The sequence below is a fragment of the Capra hircus genome, chromosome 14 (genome assembly GCF_001704415.2).
Source record: "Capra hircus breed San Clemente chromosome 14, ASM170441v1, whole genome shotgun sequence".
Taxonomy (NCBI): Eukaryota; Metazoa; Chordata; class Mammalia; order Artiodactyla; family Bovidae; genus Capra; species Capra hircus.
Window position 1 is genome coordinate 1014161 of NC_030821.1, and position 18376 is coordinate 1032536.

Here is an 18376-nt window from a genome sequence, read left to right on the forward strand (position 1 = left end):
CCATGTCCTAGTAGCTAGTATGTTACTATTAAGTAAGTCTCTTTCACTCTTTTTTTCTGATGTGTGACTCTATGCCAAAGGACAGTGTTGAATACTTACCTGAAAACTTGCTTGTCTTTGCAGATAAATTGTGTTTTTAAAGTTACTATGTTTTATTCCATTCACTTTTTAAGAGCAGTGTAAGTTTATTGTTGTCTGGTAACTGTTCCTCGGTTTAGTTTTCAGATAACTATTACCGCGCAGAGATGATTGATGCCCTTGCCAACTCTGTTACGCCTGCAGTCAGCGTGAATAATGAAGTCCGAACTTTGGATAACTTAAATCCGGACGTGCGACTCATTCTTGAAGAAATCACTAGGTTTTTGAACATGGAAAAACTTCTTCCAAGTTACAGGCACACCATCACTGTCAGGTATAATGATTCTTCATATCTGCTTCTTGAAGTTACTTGCTTTTATAATTAGAGAAATTTATTTTCATTAAAAAATATCTTTTATGAGTCTACCATCCTTGGGTAAATTATTACTCTTTTGGAGAAGGTCTTTTAAATTTTTTCCTGTGATAACTATATCAATTTTTAATTTTTGACATATTATATAATTTTTATATTCTACTTACGTCATGAATGTTTCCTCGTGTCATCAGAAATTACTCATAAGCATTGTATTTGATATCTGCATAAGCTTTTACCCCATTGGATATAGTTTAAACATCCCTCTATTGTTAGGCTTCTTTTAAGATTTTTTGCTTCTCTCAGATTTTTTGTAGCATGACTATCAACAGGTTTTATCTATTTCATTAGGAGTTTGCTAAAAAAAATTGTTGATTTACTGATTCAGCAATATAAATAGTCTTAGCTTTCCATATATATTAGTGAATAAACTATATTTGTATCACTAAAACTTTTAGAAAGAGTACTTTAAGTTATATTTCATGCTAAATACATTTTGCTGTAGTGTGTTCCTATTATAATGATACCTGAAATTGGATTTCCAAAGTTTTGAAGTGTGCTTTAATACTTTTTTAAGTGTTAGTAAGTAAGTGTTAGTTGCTCAGTCGTGCCCGACTCTTTGCGACCCCATGGACTGCAGCCCACCAGGCTCCTCTGTCCTTGAGATTTTCCAGGCAAGGATACTGGAGTGGGTTGCCATTTCCTTCTCCAGGGGATCTTCCCAACCCAGGGATTGAACCCGGGCCTCCTGCATTGCAGGCGGATTCTTTACCAACTGAGCTACAAGGTAGAGTTTTTTAGGGTGATTATAAAAGCTGAGTGTTCAGAAATTAAAAAGAGGATTCAGATTACATCAGTTTTTCAGTTTATTGTTACAGATTATTTTAAATTCCTAGGAAATAAGTTTAATTCAGAGTACTGTAACAAAAGTGTTTAACTATAAACGCTATTCTCCCAGCTGTCTGAGAGCCATACGAGTGCTTCAGAAGAACGGGCATGTGCCCAGTGACCCGTCTCTCTTCAGATCTTATGCAGAGTATGGCCACTTTGTGGACATCAGAATAGCAGCTTTGGAAGCGGTGGTTGATTACACTAAAGGTAATGCTTCAGAAATGTATGCTTATATCATTTTAGAAAGAATGGTTTACTATTTATTATTTAATCGTTAGGATTTTCATAGTATGTGCATACAGATACCTTGATTTTTAATTAACTCACTGATTTATAATTTTTGGTAAATATAGAATTCATATAAGAACTTGTAAATGGGAGAAAAGAATAAAATAGATAAAATTTAAAATAGATATTAAATCGACAGAGGATGAGATGGCTGGATGGCATAAAATAGGTAGAATAAAATAGATACCTTTGGTCTTTCTGAAAAGTCTGTGCATCATTCTGTAGCCTTAATCAACATGTTATTTCAAGATACCTTGGAAGAAATTTCTAATTATATAAGGATTCAAGAAAACATTTTGTACGTGTCAGAAGTTTTCTCTGCAAAAGTCGAAGGAAAGCTAACAGTCGGTGCTGGGGTCCAGCCTCAGTGGATCCAGGGTAATTCGAAGCGGGGACGGCGTCAGCGTCTGAGGAATTAATTGCTTAATTAAAGATATGGAGGGAGATCAGAAGGAAATAGTGTAGTAGGAAAATAAGTGGAGAAAAGAGGCTGAATAACTTGGTTTACGTGGAAAACCGATAAAACTCCAAGACAAGGAGTTGGCACCACCTACGCAGGCCACCGGCACCCGCTTGAATAGTGGAGGGTGCCCCGCCTTGGGCTCCCTCTCGAGTGGGTCTTAGAAGCCAGGACAAATAAGTAGACACAGTGAGCCTCCACCCTCCAGATGGGAATTCAGCCAGAAAAGGGAGAAAAGGACGACATGGGGGAGCCAAGCATCGGTGCCAGACCCCCAACTTTATTTTCAAAAGCAGCTTATATATTATATATCCCAAGTTGTACATAAAGAAATAATGGAATATGCAGTTATGCAGGGGCAGCAGTCCTGACCCTTATTGAGACCAGGCTTTCTTTTTGCATACCTTCCCGTATACAGAAGGTCTTAGGTAGTTTTACATCATCTTCTGGCCAGGGGGCCTGTTAACATTTTTATGGCTCTTTTCCTAGATAATGTCTATCAACCAGAAAACTCATTTTCCCTTGAAGTGTTTTTTCTTTAATCTGCATCACCCTCAAAGCACTAAATAAAGTTACATCCCTGTAGAACAAAGATGCAGTGGGTTATGACAAAGAAAGTACTTAATTCAAAGATCTAGTGTTGCTAATGCCAGGGCTACTACCTGTTTTTCTGTATACCAACTATATCTACAAATAAAAGATATAAAACTTGGCAGCAAGTATTGGCTCAACAAATGAAACCCTTAATCAGTCCTATTCTAATGATTTTGACTCCTCGGAAGCCCCTACATTCCTAGGATGTTTTAAGCTTCCTGTGCGTCTTGCGGTCAAGAGGCTGCAAACAATCACATGCACAGCTGTAAGAGTCCGGCAGGCAGGCTAGAAAGCCATCAGAGGGGTTTTTGGATTGAAACACTCTTTTTATGCCCAGGAGACTTATTATATAAAAGCTCTAAATTAACTTTTTCCAGAAAAAGGTGGTGGGGGGACAGCCCCCTGTTAATGTCAGAGGAGCTGGTGGAAGGCATAACACAGTAAAGCAGGCAGACTGGTTTTGAGGCAGATGCTCGAGCAGATCCAGCGAGGCTCCCTTAAGGCCCGACTCGCCTTTGCCTGTCGGGCCCCTTAACCTCATGACCTTTGCCACGGGCCGGACTTGTGCTGGCTCCCGGCAAGTCAGGGACTTCCCCCACGGTCCAGAGGCTGAGACCCCGTGCTCCTAGCCCAGGGGCCTAGCTTCCATCCCTGCTCAGGAAGCTGGATCTCACATGCCACGGCGGGGACCCAGCACAGCCAGTAAATAAATACGGAGGGGGAGTAGATGTCACTTGGGGGCTTCAGGAGGGGGGTAAACAAGGCTTCGTGAAGCCGGAAAAAAAAAGAAGGAAAAAAGTGAATAAGGGAATATTACATATTCAGAACATTGTCAAAAATACAGAGTGGAAAGTACGTTAAGGAGATAAAATATTTTTTTTAATTGTCATGAAGAATAATAGGTGGAAGAAAATAATAGGATATATTATATCCTATTATCCAAGAAATAATAGGATACTTTGAAAGAGTGTAAATGAACTGACCTAAGCTAGAATCTGATGAAATTTAAAATTTTAAGATTAAGAAAAAGTCTGTAAATTTCGAACTATTCCTAGAAGCGTCAGAACCCGTTTATTGTACAAGGTAAAAGAATAATGTAGCCTATAAATTCTTCAGAGTATGAAGAATTCAAAAGACAGCACAGGCCAACATAACGTCTAGGGAAAATTATGATCTAGAATTCTCTGCTTTGCTAGACTGTTATTCATGTACCCTTGGAGGCCTGGAAGACCGTATCCTGTATGTAACATTTTTAACAATAGAGTCCCTGGGCTGCTTCAGTGGCCCCGTGGCCCCCATTCGCGCCCTCGGTGCAGGCGGCACAGGCTTGACCCCTGGCCGGGCAAGTTCTGCGTGCCTTGGAGTGCTGGAAAGATTTTTCCCAAAATGCTTTTCAGCTGATCTGGAGGTGAGCCAGAATAATAACTCAAGACTGAAGAGAGTGTGATAGGAAATTCCCAGTGAAATGCCGGGCATCTGTGCCTGTAAACTAAAGAGCTAAGCTTAAATTCTTGTTAACATGTAAAATTTAATGCAAATTTCAAAACATAGTTCTTAAAAAATAATATGCAAATATAAGAAATACATAAATCTAAAGTTCCAGGTTATACTAAAATGTGGGGAATAAAGAAGTTATGGTAATTTCTTATCTAACTGTGTAAAGAGAGGATTGCTTAAATTTTACACATTAAGTAGAAGAAAATATAGGCAAATCCTTACATTTTGGTGTAAATTTCAATAGGAACACTGCTTCTCAGGGGAAATTATAACAGGTAAGAACAATAGTGTGTGGCTTGTACATGTTGGCCCAAGTTTAACAAAGGCTGTCGTTTGCTCTTCCCTTTTGTCTAGGGTTAAAATTTCCTTTTTTTTCAAAGAATGCTGGTAAAGATAATGTTTTTTATGTATTTCTTAGCAAGAAAAAAATTTAATCCTATGTCAGTTTTCCGTTTTATTTTGACTTTTACCAATTTGTGAAATCTGGAAATTTTGAGATTCACTAAATAGGCCATTATTCCCAGCCAAGGTATTCAAATAATGTTCACTGTCTCATGAAGAGGAAGTTTTCATTAATTAGCGTTACCTGAAATCAAGTAGAATGTTAATATTTAAGTATGATTTAATTGAAAGATGTTTAAAGGTGTACCATAAATCCAGTTCACTAGAAGAGGAAAGGAATGGAAAAATATTAGAAATTAAATTCTGAAAATAAAGGTTTTCAAATCATAGATATACTACTCTTTGAAAAGGTAAATGGAAATAGCTAGTGAATTTTGTTAAAGTTAATTATACTTATAGTACTGGTTTTACAGCTGTTTTTTTATGTTGTGCTGAAAAGTTAAGGCTGCTCTTGAATGAAAGAAACCACTTGGGCAGCAGCAGTTCACTGTGTGATTCAACTGAGACACCATTGAATAGCAAAGCTCTATAATCTTATCTGAGCACCTAGAAACACTTCTGTTTAAACACGTTTCCCCTTAGAGTTATTCATCTCTGATTTAGGGCTCTAATAAATGACACTTTTGTTTTATGTTGTATTGGCCATTGATTTGAGCCTAAGTGGAAAATACACTCTTGGTCCTGTTTTTTACGTTTTGACTGCATAGATAGCACAATACTTGTAAAGTTTGCAAAGTAGCCTGCTGCAGTAGAAGCGTAAGAGATCGCCTGCGTCCCTCATTTCTAATTAGAAATCTGGCTGAGACAGAGTCCTAGATAGTGAGTGTGGACTCCTTGTTTGTCACTTGTTTTATTTGTTATAATTAACAACAAATACATTTCCCTGTTTTTATTTTCAGTGGACAGGAGTTATGAAGAATTACAGTGGCTACTTAACATGATTCAGAATGACCCTGTACCCTATGTAAGGTTAGTTTTTTTGTGCTATAATATTTTGTTTTTATAAATCATGAAGTAAGTAATTTCAGAAAATTAGACATGGAGTTAAGTCTTAGTTTTTGAAAATATAGGAGTACCTTATCCTGGTACTCATGTCGTTTTCTATTTGGTTTGCCTTTGGAAAGATACTTTAAAAGATATAGTAAGTTAATTCCCTGAATTTTACACATGATTTCTATTGTAATTTAAAGAAAACCTTATGTAACCCTTTTTAATACACATGGGGTATTCCTTATGTATCAAAAAAATCATAAAACCTCCTTATCAATTGATACACTATTTTAAAAGTAAATAAGAGCAGTGTTTTGGTGTGTCCTATTTGTTCCTTTTCTTGCCCAAATAAAATCCTAATTTTTAATAAATGGATTTAAGATAAAAAACTATAATACAACATTGTTAAAAATTTAGAAAATAAGGGAAATTAAAATTCCAGTCCTGACTTAGTAACTATTTTCATTTTTGTATTCTTTTCATTTTGTTCATTTCTGCTGCTTTCTTTTGCAAAGTAGGATATTTATAGTGTATTTGAGCAGGATTAAAACTTTTTACTATTTCTGTCTTCCTTTCTTTATACCTAATAGACTCAAATTTGTGTTCTTTTGTTGTAATAATTCAATTGCATAAAATGAAATTTGAAAGGTGAAAAGTAATTTAGATTTTAGCCATTCCAACTAGAAACAGGAACATAGACCCAGCAGCATCGTCCTGCTCCAGGTTGCACATCGTCTGGCAGGCATTTTCTTCTGAAAAGGCACACAGGTGCACTCTGCCTTTTGACCTTACTGAAATCCGTCTGGATGTGAGGCATGCGCAGGCGATTCCGGCTCCTAACGGAGAGGTCTTTGAGCAGCAGGTCTTTCAGGTTAGCTGTAGTAGGTTCCTGGTTAAGGCACCTGTGTATTTCAATCTTTTAAGCAATGCTTATTAAAAAATATTCTTTGTACAGTTTTGCTGTTTTTATTTCATGGTTCTTGATTTGTGATCTGAATTGTATTTGAAATAATTTGTCCTTGGATTGATATATATATGAAGGATCAGGTTGATGTGGATAAAAATCTCATAATCACCGTTCTGAAGTACATGCTTACATGAAAGAGAGTCGGCAGGAAGCCAGCCTCGTCTGTTCTCTAGTAGCACTCATGCATTTGAAAGTTTATAAGATGCTGGTAATAGCAAGTAGGGACAGAAATTATAAATGTAGCTTATCATGTGTTCATTTATGTTTTCAAGTCACATCAGGAACTAACATTAAGGCACTTCTGAGATCTCAAAACTGCGTTTTGAAGACCATTTTATATAATATTTGAAGTTGTATTTCTAAATTAGATACTATACAATCAGATTGCTTTTGAAATGTTGTGGAGCTTTTAATATTCAAGTTTCAAGAGCACTTATTTATACTGTGAACTGAAAATCTATTTAAAGATATATTCATGATTATATTTGACATGTTTACTTCATAATCAATATGGCTTATTTATATCAGCAATAGGGAGCCTCTTAGGCTTTACTTCATATCATCTAGCTCATAGTTACAGTTTAAAAAGTTCAGCACATCGTTAAAAAGCTTTAATAGCAGTGAATGATTACAGGATAGGAGTGTTACCACATTAGCGGCATTGTACGTGTGTTATTTGGTGTCTTGGGACATCAGTCGCTGTATTTTCTGTGGTTTTTATACTTTGAATAGAAACTTTGTCCTTCTCCCTATCATCGTTACCTTCTCTTTCCTCCCTCCCTTCCTGTCTGTCTCTATTGAGGCATAATTGACAGTTTCAGGTGCATAGCATATTGATTATGTGTATATTTTGAAAAATGATCACCATCATAAGTTTGGTTAACATCTATTACCATACATAATTATAAGTATTTTTTCTTATAGGAACTTTCAAGATCTGTTCTCTTAGCATCTTTCAAATATGCAACACAGTCGTTACTAACTGTAGTCACCATACTATACATTATCCCCCCATGACTTATTTCATAAGATAAGTGGGGATTTGTACCCTTTGACCCCGTTCACACGTGTCACCACCACCCCCTCTGACAACCTCCAATCTGTTCTATTATTTACACTCACAGAGTAACCATCATATAGAACTGCTGTGTTCTGCTGTTAATGGAATAGGATTCTTAGTCTTAAAGATAGGCAAACATTTCTATTTCTGCTATTTCTGTCTCTCTTAACATCAGTGACATTCATCTCTCCTGCCTCAAATACAGCATTTTATTTTTATGGCTTTTGGTTGATTTTTAAACTCCTAATAGTAAAATGGCCTTTAATAAGAACTGATCCTTTTAAAAAATACAGATTTTTAAAATTTCTCTCTTTTAACATTAAAAATTCTATGTTATTATATATATTAGGGTTACTGATTTAGATAGATCACTAGAGTTAGATAAAGCTCTGCAGAATTTGGGGGCTGAAACCTTAAAATTTGGAGGAAAAGAAACTAATTACTTGTAATTACCCCTTTATTCTTTAGAGCTAAGTTGAACATCATTTCTATAAGGATACCTTCTTGATTCCCTGCTCCAGGTTAGGTTCATCAAGTAATACTTGTCCATAAATTCCTACAGTTGTTCCTTTACCCGTGTATATAAATGTTAATTTTATAGCTTTTTTTAACCTGCTGTCTCCCCCATGGGAACATAAATTTTAAAAAGACAGAGACTGTGTCATCTTTTGCCGCTGTATGGACAGCATTTAGTATGATGCTTTGTATATGGTTAATTAAATATGTGTTAAGCAAGTGGTTGTTATGTATATTATATGTATTATTATATATTTGCCCCTTCTAATCATATATATGTTTAACTTAATTCATATGTTAAAGAAAAGTGATTTTATCTCTGTAGTGACAACTGTATGTAGAAAAAAACTTGAAGCTGTTGAATCCCTTTTAAATGTTTGAGAAAGTCGTTAGTCTAAGAAGAGAGGGGATAAAATAAGATGGAGAAACTTGAGATAGTTTTCAAATGTTTTTATTTCACGGTTAGCAAAAATTTAATTTTTCTTTATCTTTCAGACATAAAATTCTAAATATGTTGACTAAAAACCCACCCTTTACTAAGAGCATGGAGTCTCCCTTATGCAATGAAGCTTTGGTAGATCAACTTTGGAAACTTATGAATTCTGGTAAGAGAGCAGTGGCTTTTAAAAAAGCTTTTTATTATTGGAGTTTTTCATTTTATTGGTTTTTTTTTAAGGAGACCGCTTACCGTACTTGCCTTTACAGTGGTGGCTGTGATAACATTTGCTAAGGGCATAGCCATACACCTTGCCCCACAGGGTAGTTGAGGAAACGAAAATACCAATTTAGTGAAAGTGTCTCAGATGTTTAAAGAGCTGTCAACATGAACTTGCACAGTATTACTGTTATTTTATCTCAGAAGGTTACAGAGGGTTGAAAATAAGTCTTTCTCGTTTCGCTAGTCCTCCTAAGTGGCCTTTCCCAGAGGTAACCAGTTCCTCGCAGACCCTTTTCAGGGCGGTATATAGTGTTAGCTTTCTGCGCTGCGGAGACCATGGCATCTCATCGTCACGGTTTTAATTTACATTATCTGAGTGCAGTCAGGAGGCGGTCAGTGCTCCTAGGCATGAGCTCTGAAACCAGTGTGCTGAGGATTAAACCTCAGCTGAATGACTTGCTCTCAGTGTGACTTGTCTAAGCCCATGAATTTCTCATTTTAAAATAGAGGTACTTCTGCAAACTGAAAATTAAATGAGTGATTATTTATCAAGTGCAGTAACTAGTTCATACTAAGTGCTCGGAAAGGTTGTTAGGCTAACATGCTAATGACACTGCGTTGAGCGCCTCTAATGTCTGGGCGATTTATCTGTAGCTTCTGCTTTGTAAATTGTTCATATTCTTTGACGTTGCTGTTTAATTGAATCACTAACCTTTTCCTGTAGGATTGTAACTATGATACATACGTAAAGAAAATTTGCCTTATATCTCCGATATGTTGAAATTGTAATATTGGTTTTGATTTAAAATTCAATCTAAAGCTAGGCTGAAAGTGTTTGGCTTAGAGAGAAGTTGCTACAGATAGATGGTGAGGGAGCAGCGGGCATTCATTCTAATAAATACTCCGCTTTACCTTCTCTCTGAAGTATTGGAAGATAACTTGCTTGCCTATCTCATTAGTGACTACTTCACTGAATCCCACCTAGATAACAAGTTCTGATTCTTTTTCAAAAATTATTTTATTTACTAACATTGAAATGTTAAGCGGCTGTATGCCTTGTGTCCCTGAGTTTCATAATCATAGTACAGTACCCTCAAGTAAAGGCACCATAGTAGATATTTCATTGAAATATAAAATTGAAAATAAAATGGCCCTTGTCCTCAAAATCTTTATAGAATAGCACATAACCCAGTTTATATCATTATTGCCAAATTATTATTCTCATGTTTTCCCTGGTACCTAGAAGAATGATTGCTGGGGTTCACATGATGTATTTTGCTATTTGTGGTTACCTAAAAGGATGTTCCGATTACCATCATTTAGATCCAAGAAATGAGCACACAATTCAGGAACTTGTAAAGGATCATTCAGCAGTTAAAATGTGACATGACAACCCACTCCAGTATCGTTGCCTGGAAAAGCCCATGGACGGAGGAGCCTGGTAGGCTGCAGTCCATGGGGTCGCAAAGAGTCGGACATGACTGAGCAACTTCACTTTTCACTTTCATGCATTGGAGAAGGAAATGGCATCCCACTCCAGTGTTCTTGCCTGGAGAATCCCAGGGACAGGGGAGCCTGGTGGGCTGCCATCTATGTGGTCACACAGAGTCGGACACGACTGAAGCGGCTCAGCAGCAGCACGAGCATGGGACATGAACTGTACTGTGTTGAGTATATTCTTACCAAGAATGCAGGATTCCATGATTGTGAGGGAGTGCAGCTTGACAGACAGTCATAATGAAGTACGAAGAAGTCGCATGTCACTTCTTAGGGAAGGTTTCATGGGCAGAATAAGTGTATGTTTAAGATTAATGGGATAATCTGTGTTAAAACGTTTGAACTCCTTTGGAAGATTGTGGTTATACAAATTCAAGCTCTGATTGATGTCTAGTATTTATTATTGCTAGTGTTCAGAATAAAGTACAGTTACTGCTTTGGTTTGGAATTCTCTGTGCTAATAATCTAAACAGAACAGATCAGTGAAGCCATTGGCATAAACAGTTTTTTACTCTTGTTCTTCAGATGTATAAATAAATGGGAACAGAACAGTATGAACAGTGGGAATGGCTCAAATAATTAAGAAGGTTTTTTGTTTTTTTCTTTTTAATGTTTTTGGAGAACATTGGGCATTAGACAGGGAAGACTGATTAGAGGATTGCCTGAGAGAGTTGCTGGTTTTTACTCAGTTGCAGCATTCTGAAGACTGTTATTTAATCTGCCAGCTACCCCTCCCAACTCAATCACTTAAATGGCAAGGAATGCTCCTGTACCTACCCTCCCTGACCCCCGCCCCGCCTTGACTCTTGATTCTCCCCCAGGTAGCAGGCTGCCTTGTATTCTCATTCGGGGTCAAGCTTTGGGACCTGCCCTGCCTGCCTGAGCCAGAGAGGCAGTGCTCAGGGCAGATGGCCTCTGCTCAAATCAGAAAGTGTCTGAGACAAATCCTCACGAACCTGATCTTAGAAAAGATCATTCCTTCATTTTCTGAGGTGATTGCTTTTAAAGCTGATCAAGACACCATTTTCAGGACATTTTTCTTTTCCTTGCTTATGAAATCTTGATTCCCTGACAAGGGATTGAGCCCATGACCCTGCAGTGGAAGCTTAAAGTCCTAACCCCTGGACCGCCAGGGAAGCCCGAGGACATTTTGCAGTAAACTCGTCATCCCGCACTGACGGCAGAAGCTTGAGAGTGCGCACAGCAGGCTCCACGGGCATGACGCCGCGCGGCCAGCTCTGTCCCGGTCTTCCCGTCCGTCTTTCTGACTCTGCCGCTCACTGCCGCTGTAAAGTGACAGCCATTCTAAGACTTTATTCCATGGTTTTGAAATACAACGTTCTCATTTTTTTTTTGTTTTACAATTTTAACAGAAGCACTGCTTATTTTTTAGCTCCATCCTGTCAGCCTTAAGTTGTAATATTTATAACTCAGGTGCAGTCAAGGTCTGCCGGGGTCCAGCCTAGGTAGGTCCGGGGAATTCGAAGGTGGGGACAGTGTCGGCGTCTTTAGAAAAATACATATTTAATTACAGATATATGAGAGATTAGAAACGGATAGTGTAGTAGGAAAATTAGTGGAGAAAAAGAGGCTGAATAACTTGGTTTGCGTGGAATAGCATCCATGCTCCAGATGGGAATTCAGCTAGAGAAACAGGGAGCAAGAAAGAAACGACATGGGGGTATCAGTCTTTCCGGAAACTGATCCGATTTCTTTATTTTGGGGTTTGCTTATATACCTTTTGTTACACATAGGGATGAATACAGAGTCACGCGGGGGTCAGCAGTCCTGACCTTTATCAAAATCAGGTGCTTCACATAAAAAGGTCTTAGGGATTTTATGATCCTTTCTTTCTGATAACCAAAAACTTATTTTTTCCAAGGGTGTTTTTTCTTAAACCAGGCACCACCCTCCAAATAAAGTTACATTCCTATAGGGTGAGGGTGTAGTGAGTTACAATCAAGAAAGGAATTTATTTAACCCAAGGTTAACATGATTAATCTTAAAGGTTAATACTTATTTCTCCTATATGCTTAAAGATTAATGCTTATTTCTCTTGTGTGCTAGTTATATTCATTATAAGGGCAGGGAATATGGAGATTTAGCAGCAAACATCAGCCCAACAAATGAAAATCCTTTCACCAATGCTCCCCTTAAGATCTATTTAGTCTTAAGATATGATAAAGTTACATTCTTACATAGCAAGGACACAGTGATTTATAACAAAGTACAGTGATCTATTATAAAAGAGAAAATCCATTAACTCAAAAAGTCTAGTATTGCTAACCTTAAAAACTACTATATTTCCCTTGCTATATTCCAAATACATTGATTAATATATTCCCAGGTGCCTAAGGATATGGAGGCCTGGCTGCAATCATTGACTCAACAAGAAGAAAAGCCCTATGCTAATTAAGACTCTCAAAATACTCCGAAACTCTCTGTGCTGTTTATGGTTGAGAGGTGGTAAACAATCATGTGCCTAGTGGCAGCAGTATGGATAATCCTGTCACACAAGCTAGTCTGTCAGCAGAGAGGTTTGACCTGAGACACCCTTGTCCCACCCAGGGTAGGGAATTAGCAGCAATTATTGGCACAACAAATGAAAAACCCTTCACCAATATAATTCCTAACCAACCCACTATACTAATAATTTCCACCTCCCCAAAAGAATTTGCCTTTAGTAAGTCTAAAACATCTCGTGCCTCTCAGGGTGGGAGGCTGTAAACAGTCACATGTGGCCGGACAAACCTATACAGGCGGGCTAGATAACCTTCAGAGGAGTCCGTAAGCTGAAACACTCTTGTCACACCCGGGAATTTTTATTGCCTTGGAGCTGCACGTTTACTCCTTCTCTGAGAGAAACGGTTCTGGGGGAGAGCCCCCTGTAAAGTCAGAGGTGTAGGTGAGAGCATAAGACAGACTCTGGTTTTGGGGTAGATGCTCGGGAACAGGGGGTTTCCTGAGGCTTGATCACGCCTTTGCGTATGCCAAACCTCGTTCCTCATGACCTTTGCCATGGGCGGAGTTCCTGACGCCGGCCCCCTGGCAAAGGTCCTCCCGTAAGAATAGAGTAGTGCTGCTTCCTCCATGCAGATTAAAGGCCTGCCGAAACCTTTACCAGCCCAAACCCAAAGCCCACACAGAAACACAAAGTAACAGCGCGCCTGCTCTAGGGGCTGGGGACGCTCAGCAGCCTTCATGCCCCGTGCCGTCTCATGGTCCTTAGCTGACCCTCAGGAAACAGGGTGCCCCCACTCACCAGAACATACATTTCCCACCTGCTTTTTAAAACTGAGATAATGCTTCTTTTAAAAACACTTTTTAAGAGTTCATACTGAGTTGCATGACTGGTTTCGAAGTCATCTGCAGTATTTGAAGATTCCAGACTCATTATTTGCAGTCGACATAACTGGGCAATCTTCACCCTCAAGGTTTAGCCTTATTCCAGTTGTAAATGCACCCTAAGCCGTTCTGGTTTCTTTACTGATAGAGTGTCTGAGATGGCCGTCTTTTCCTGCTCTGCCCCTGAGTGGTAGACATGGAGGGCTTGCTGTTTCGGCAGCCTTCATTCCGTTCTTCAGAGGGCTGAGTCCCTCCAGCCTCTGTGATGAAGGTCCAGGAATCCGATCCTTGTCGTTTGTGGAACCTTTCCATGTGTGAAAAACATTGAGGAGGAGGGTAACGAGAGCCCCCAAGACATGGGGTAGTTTCAGTCCATTAAAGTGTCCAGGTATGGATATTCCAGAGAAGGAAATGGGTTTCTAGTGTAAACTCCTTCCCTTCACTCTGCACTGTTCCCGTTTCTGGTTTCTCTCGTGCTTCTCAGAACTCTTGCTTCTTTCTCTGCTCCCAGCAGTGTTGTGTATCTGTTGTTAGCTTACCACATGGTAGCAGAATTGAAGATGTCTCAAGGAAGACTGACAGCTGTTTCCTGATGTGCGAAGTGCCTAATGCAGAGTAGTATATATAGTGTGAACTCTGTAAAATTGTAACTCCTCTGACAACTGAAAGGACACACCCATGTGGGTTTTCCTTGCACCTAGTTAATATGACAGGTACCTGTTACTGTTGCTGTTTAGTTGCTAAATCATGTCCGACTCTTCTGCCATCTCACAGACTGTAGCCGGCCAGGCTCCTCTTTCCATGGGATTTTCTGGGCAAGAATACTGCAGTGGGTTGCCATTTCCTTCTCTAGGGAATCTGCATGACCCAGGGTCTGTTAGAGTATATCTCATCAAAATCATTACTTGATTGCAATTTATTTATTTATTCTAATATTTGTTGAAAACCACAAAACTTAATATAATTAACAGTCCTGAATTCACTGTAGCAATGTCTTTCCTTTTAGTTCCTCTTTTTTAAAACGTTGTGGTAGTCTTCTGAAACCCTAGTTCTTGGCCAAAATTATTTATATGGTTTATTTTTCTTGTCTAGAAGAATATTTCTTCTCACCCGTTTTAAATTATCTAGGTCATTTTAAATTCTGGCTAGAAACCATAGTCATTATCTAACCCTAGGTGATAATCTCATCTTGGCAGTGCTGTGTGGTGGCAGTGTCTACCTGGAACGTCCCCCTGGGGGACTGAAAGGCAAGTGGGAAGAGTTCTGGCGTTCCCATGCTCTGGTCTGCCATTGCTGTGGGGTGAGGTATCCTCTGAGACCACAACCCTGATTTCGGAGGTGAAAACAGGGATACTCATCAGAGAAGCTGAGAAGTCTCTCGGCCGCCTTGGGCTGAGTTTCTGCAGATGCAGTCCTCCTCTGGCCAGTACATGTCCCCATCTCCGTTACCAGCCTGTGGCCATCCCTGTGGTTTGCTGCTTTTTGAAGAGCACAAATATGTAGGTTTTGAACAAACACTTCTTCTGCAATAAATCTAGGTTAGAATTGTGTTGTTTCAAATAGGGTTTCTTACCATATTTAAAATCTGAAAGTAGTAAATTTGAGCATTAGAGTTCGTTTCCAGTATAGCGTTCAGCAGGGTTTGTGACGGTTCTTGGTGTGCCATCTTCCTGACATGCTATTAAAGAAGAAAATTGGACCAGGTGAACAGAGAATGGATGAATGTGGGCCAGTCCTGACTCTCTGGGACCCCATGGACTAGCTCACCAGGCTCCTCTGTCCACGGAATCCTCCAGGCCAGAATACTAGAGTGGGTTGCCATTCCCTTCTCCAGGAGATCTTCCCAACCCAGGGATTGAACCCAGGTCTCCTGAATTGCAGGCAGATTCTTTATCATCTGAGCCACCAGGAAAGCCCAGTATAAGTCTAATACTCCAAAAATAGTGGTTTTTTTTTCTGGCTTTAAATCTTCCTTTTAATTCCGCCTCCTTGGTTGACTGCTCCACACTCTTTCTTTCCCTGTTCGCCTTGTCTGACTTGCTTCTTTAATAGCATGTTACGAAGATGGCACACCGTGAACGTTCATGAGGAGTAGCCTCATGAACGCTACTCCTGGAAACAAATTCCAGTGCTCAGATTTATTACTTTCAGATTTTACATGTGGTAGGTGTCTAATTTTTATTTCATAGGAGAATGAAATAATTAGATTTTTTCAGTTGTAAAATTCAGTATTTCCTTGAAACATTTATGGTTTTTGTGACAGTGTGTAGGTACCTGATGTTAAGGTAGGAAGCATCTTTACAGTAGAAGGCTTGCCACTGGGGCCTTCGTCAGTAGGCGGCTCCTTTTAGGCGTCATAATCCTCTCTTCCCTTCCGTTTGTACAGGTTCTGGACATCTGAACATGTATGGATAGATGTGCACACTGACCTTTTGTTACTGCTGTTGATTACTTCCTAGGCACTTCACACGACTGGAGGCTGCGGTGTGGGGCTGTGGACTTGTACTTCACGCTTTTTGGCCTCAGTAGACCTTCCTGCTTACCCTTGCCAGAACTTGGCTTGGTCCTTAATTTGAAAGAGAAAAAAGCTGTCTTGAATCCAACCATCATTCCAGAGGCCATAGCAGGCAACCAAGAAGCTGCAGTGAACCCAAGCAGCCACGCACAGCTAGCTGGATTCCAGAACCCTGTAAGAAGCACACACCATGTGGAAAAAGTAGCAATAGTTTTATTATGTAGAGCTCCAAAGAAGAGAATTGTTTCTTTAGAGCTAGAGGATTTTAGAGCCACTCACAGCTTCTCGCACCATTTTAAGAAGTGCTGGCTGACACTGTCTTAGCACTTGATGGTTTCTGGAGCGCTGCTGACGGCTGCGTAACGGCAGCGTGCAGATGTTGTGACGCCAGGCCACTCACTGCTCTTGTGATGACAGTGACTTTCGGTGCTTGAGCATAAAGTGTCTCCTTTGAGTAGTAGAAAATTGAACATTCAACCAATTATGTATTAACCGAACTTGTCTGTACACTGTCGTGGCAGGCTGTTTTGAACACAGGACCTTGACTTTTATCTCTTTTTTTGCTACTTTGCATTAATAGCCTCATTCTAAACATTTGAGAAGTGCCTGACAACTGCTTATTGAATCATTAGTAAATAAGTGGATAATGATGAATGGCCCAGTGAACATGTAAGCTGCTCACTGGGGGAGGAGAAATGCGTTATGTGTTTTTTAGTTTATGTATATATGTATGTGTTTGCTTTTACAAAATCTTTTATTTCCAACTATGCATTATGAAATTATGAGACTTTATTGTAGAAAGACCTTCATACTGTAATTTAAAGGACGTTTTCCAGGAGCCTCTTGCTCATTGGTGACACAGCATCCCCAGTGCTTCAGGCCTCATTGTTCACCGATGTTTAGACCAGATCACTTGCCTGGCAATGCCCTACTGGTGTCTTGACACTTTAAAACTTAAAATTCTCTTTATGCTAGTTAGTAGTAGTCCTTTAAAAGAAGTTATTCACCTAGATTTTCTGAAATATAATCATACTTATTTTTGTAAATTTAAAATGTATCTTAGAGTTCGGGTTATGAAAAAGTAAGACAAATCTTTTCATAGGAAAAAAAAAAGTCTCGTTAAAGAGCTCTTTTGTATCTGTTTATAAGCCAGTGGAAATGAATATATTTATAATTCTTGTCCATATATGTTGATTTATCCACTTTCATACTTTGAGTCTTTAGGACAAGAGGAGAAAATGACACCAAAAGATATATGCTCTGGGGAAAGTTTTAAAAGTTCCCTTTCATACCTCCCTTCTCCTCCCAGAAAGACCAGCAGACAGGGGCGGGTGAGGTTTGTTTCTAGCCCGTTGCTGACAACTTTCAGGCACTGGGCAGGTTCTAATCTGCATGGTTGCTGTAGGTCTTAGTTTTCAGCTATGACATGAGCTACTTGTCTTTAGGAATCTAATTTTGATCTTGAATATTGCCACAGGAAGATGATCACCTTGCCAAGGAAGCCTCATGTAATATGTCAGCTCATCAGCAGGGAGTGAAGAGGAAGGCTGACACACCACTGGGGTCCCCACTAGAGCCTGGTCAAATACTGGAGAAGAATGAGGATAGCAGTAAAGTCAAACTCAAAATCAGAGTAAGACATACAGGCTACACCTGTATGAGCAGCGTAGGGCGCTCACCTTCTTTACCCCCTTGTGACTACTCGCAGTGGCTTTCCCTTCGCAGGAACAGGTGGGACAGCCTAAGTCGTAAAAGAACTCACACGTCCATCTAAGACGCTCCAGCCGACGGTCAGACTTCTGTCGCCACACGCGTCTTCTCTGTCTGGGGGAGGAGCTCTGTGTGCACAGCCTGCACAGCTCACTGCTTCTCGCCACAGCGCAGGGCAGGCCTCAGCCGCTGGTGCACTTCAGTCATCCCAGTCAGCTTCTTTGGAGGCTGGGCCGCATCATCTTCTCTTTCTCTTAATGCTTTTGGGGAAGGAGACTACTTTTCCTTTTAAATGTTTTGGGGCTGTATCCTGCGGCTTTTCTGCTGCTTCTCCTGAGAGCAGAAATCCAGGCAGAAAGTGATACAGTGGCTTCTTTCCTCTTTTGTTTTGTGTTACAGTTTTCAAGTTCTCAAGAGGAAGAAGAGATTGACATGGATACTGTTCATGATAGCCAGGCATTCATTTCCCATCATCTAAACATGCTTGAAAGGCCGTCAACTCCAGGTAAGGTGGTGTACTGCGTTCACCCGGGTG

At 39.6% G+C, this 18376-nt stretch overlaps 1 protein-coding gene across 5 annotated transcripts in view; it reads left to right on the plus strand.

Moving 5' to 3' along the window:
• The window catches only part of TAF2 (TATA-box binding protein associated factor 2), a 92887-nt gene that overhangs the window by 51545 nt on the left and 22966 nt on the right, over positions 1-18376 (plus strand). For 3 of the 5 annotated variants that reach the window (XM_018058151.1, XM_018058152.1, XM_018058155.1), the window contains 7 exons: positions 219-412; positions 1410-1549; positions 5483-5552; positions 8612-8721; positions 16076-16305; positions 17609-17764; positions 18241-18346. In XM_018058151.1, the coding sequence (XP_017913640.1) occupies positions 219-412; positions 1410-1549; positions 5483-5552; positions 8612-8721; positions 16076-16305; positions 17609-17764; positions 18241-18346 (1006 nt within the window). Of the gene's footprint in view, positions 1-218; positions 413-1409; positions 1550-5482; positions 5553-8611; positions 8722-16075; positions 16306-17608; positions 18209-18240; positions 18347-18376 lie in introns of those variants that run through there. The other 2 variants (XM_018058153.1, XM_018058154.1) reach the window with 2 other exon arrangements.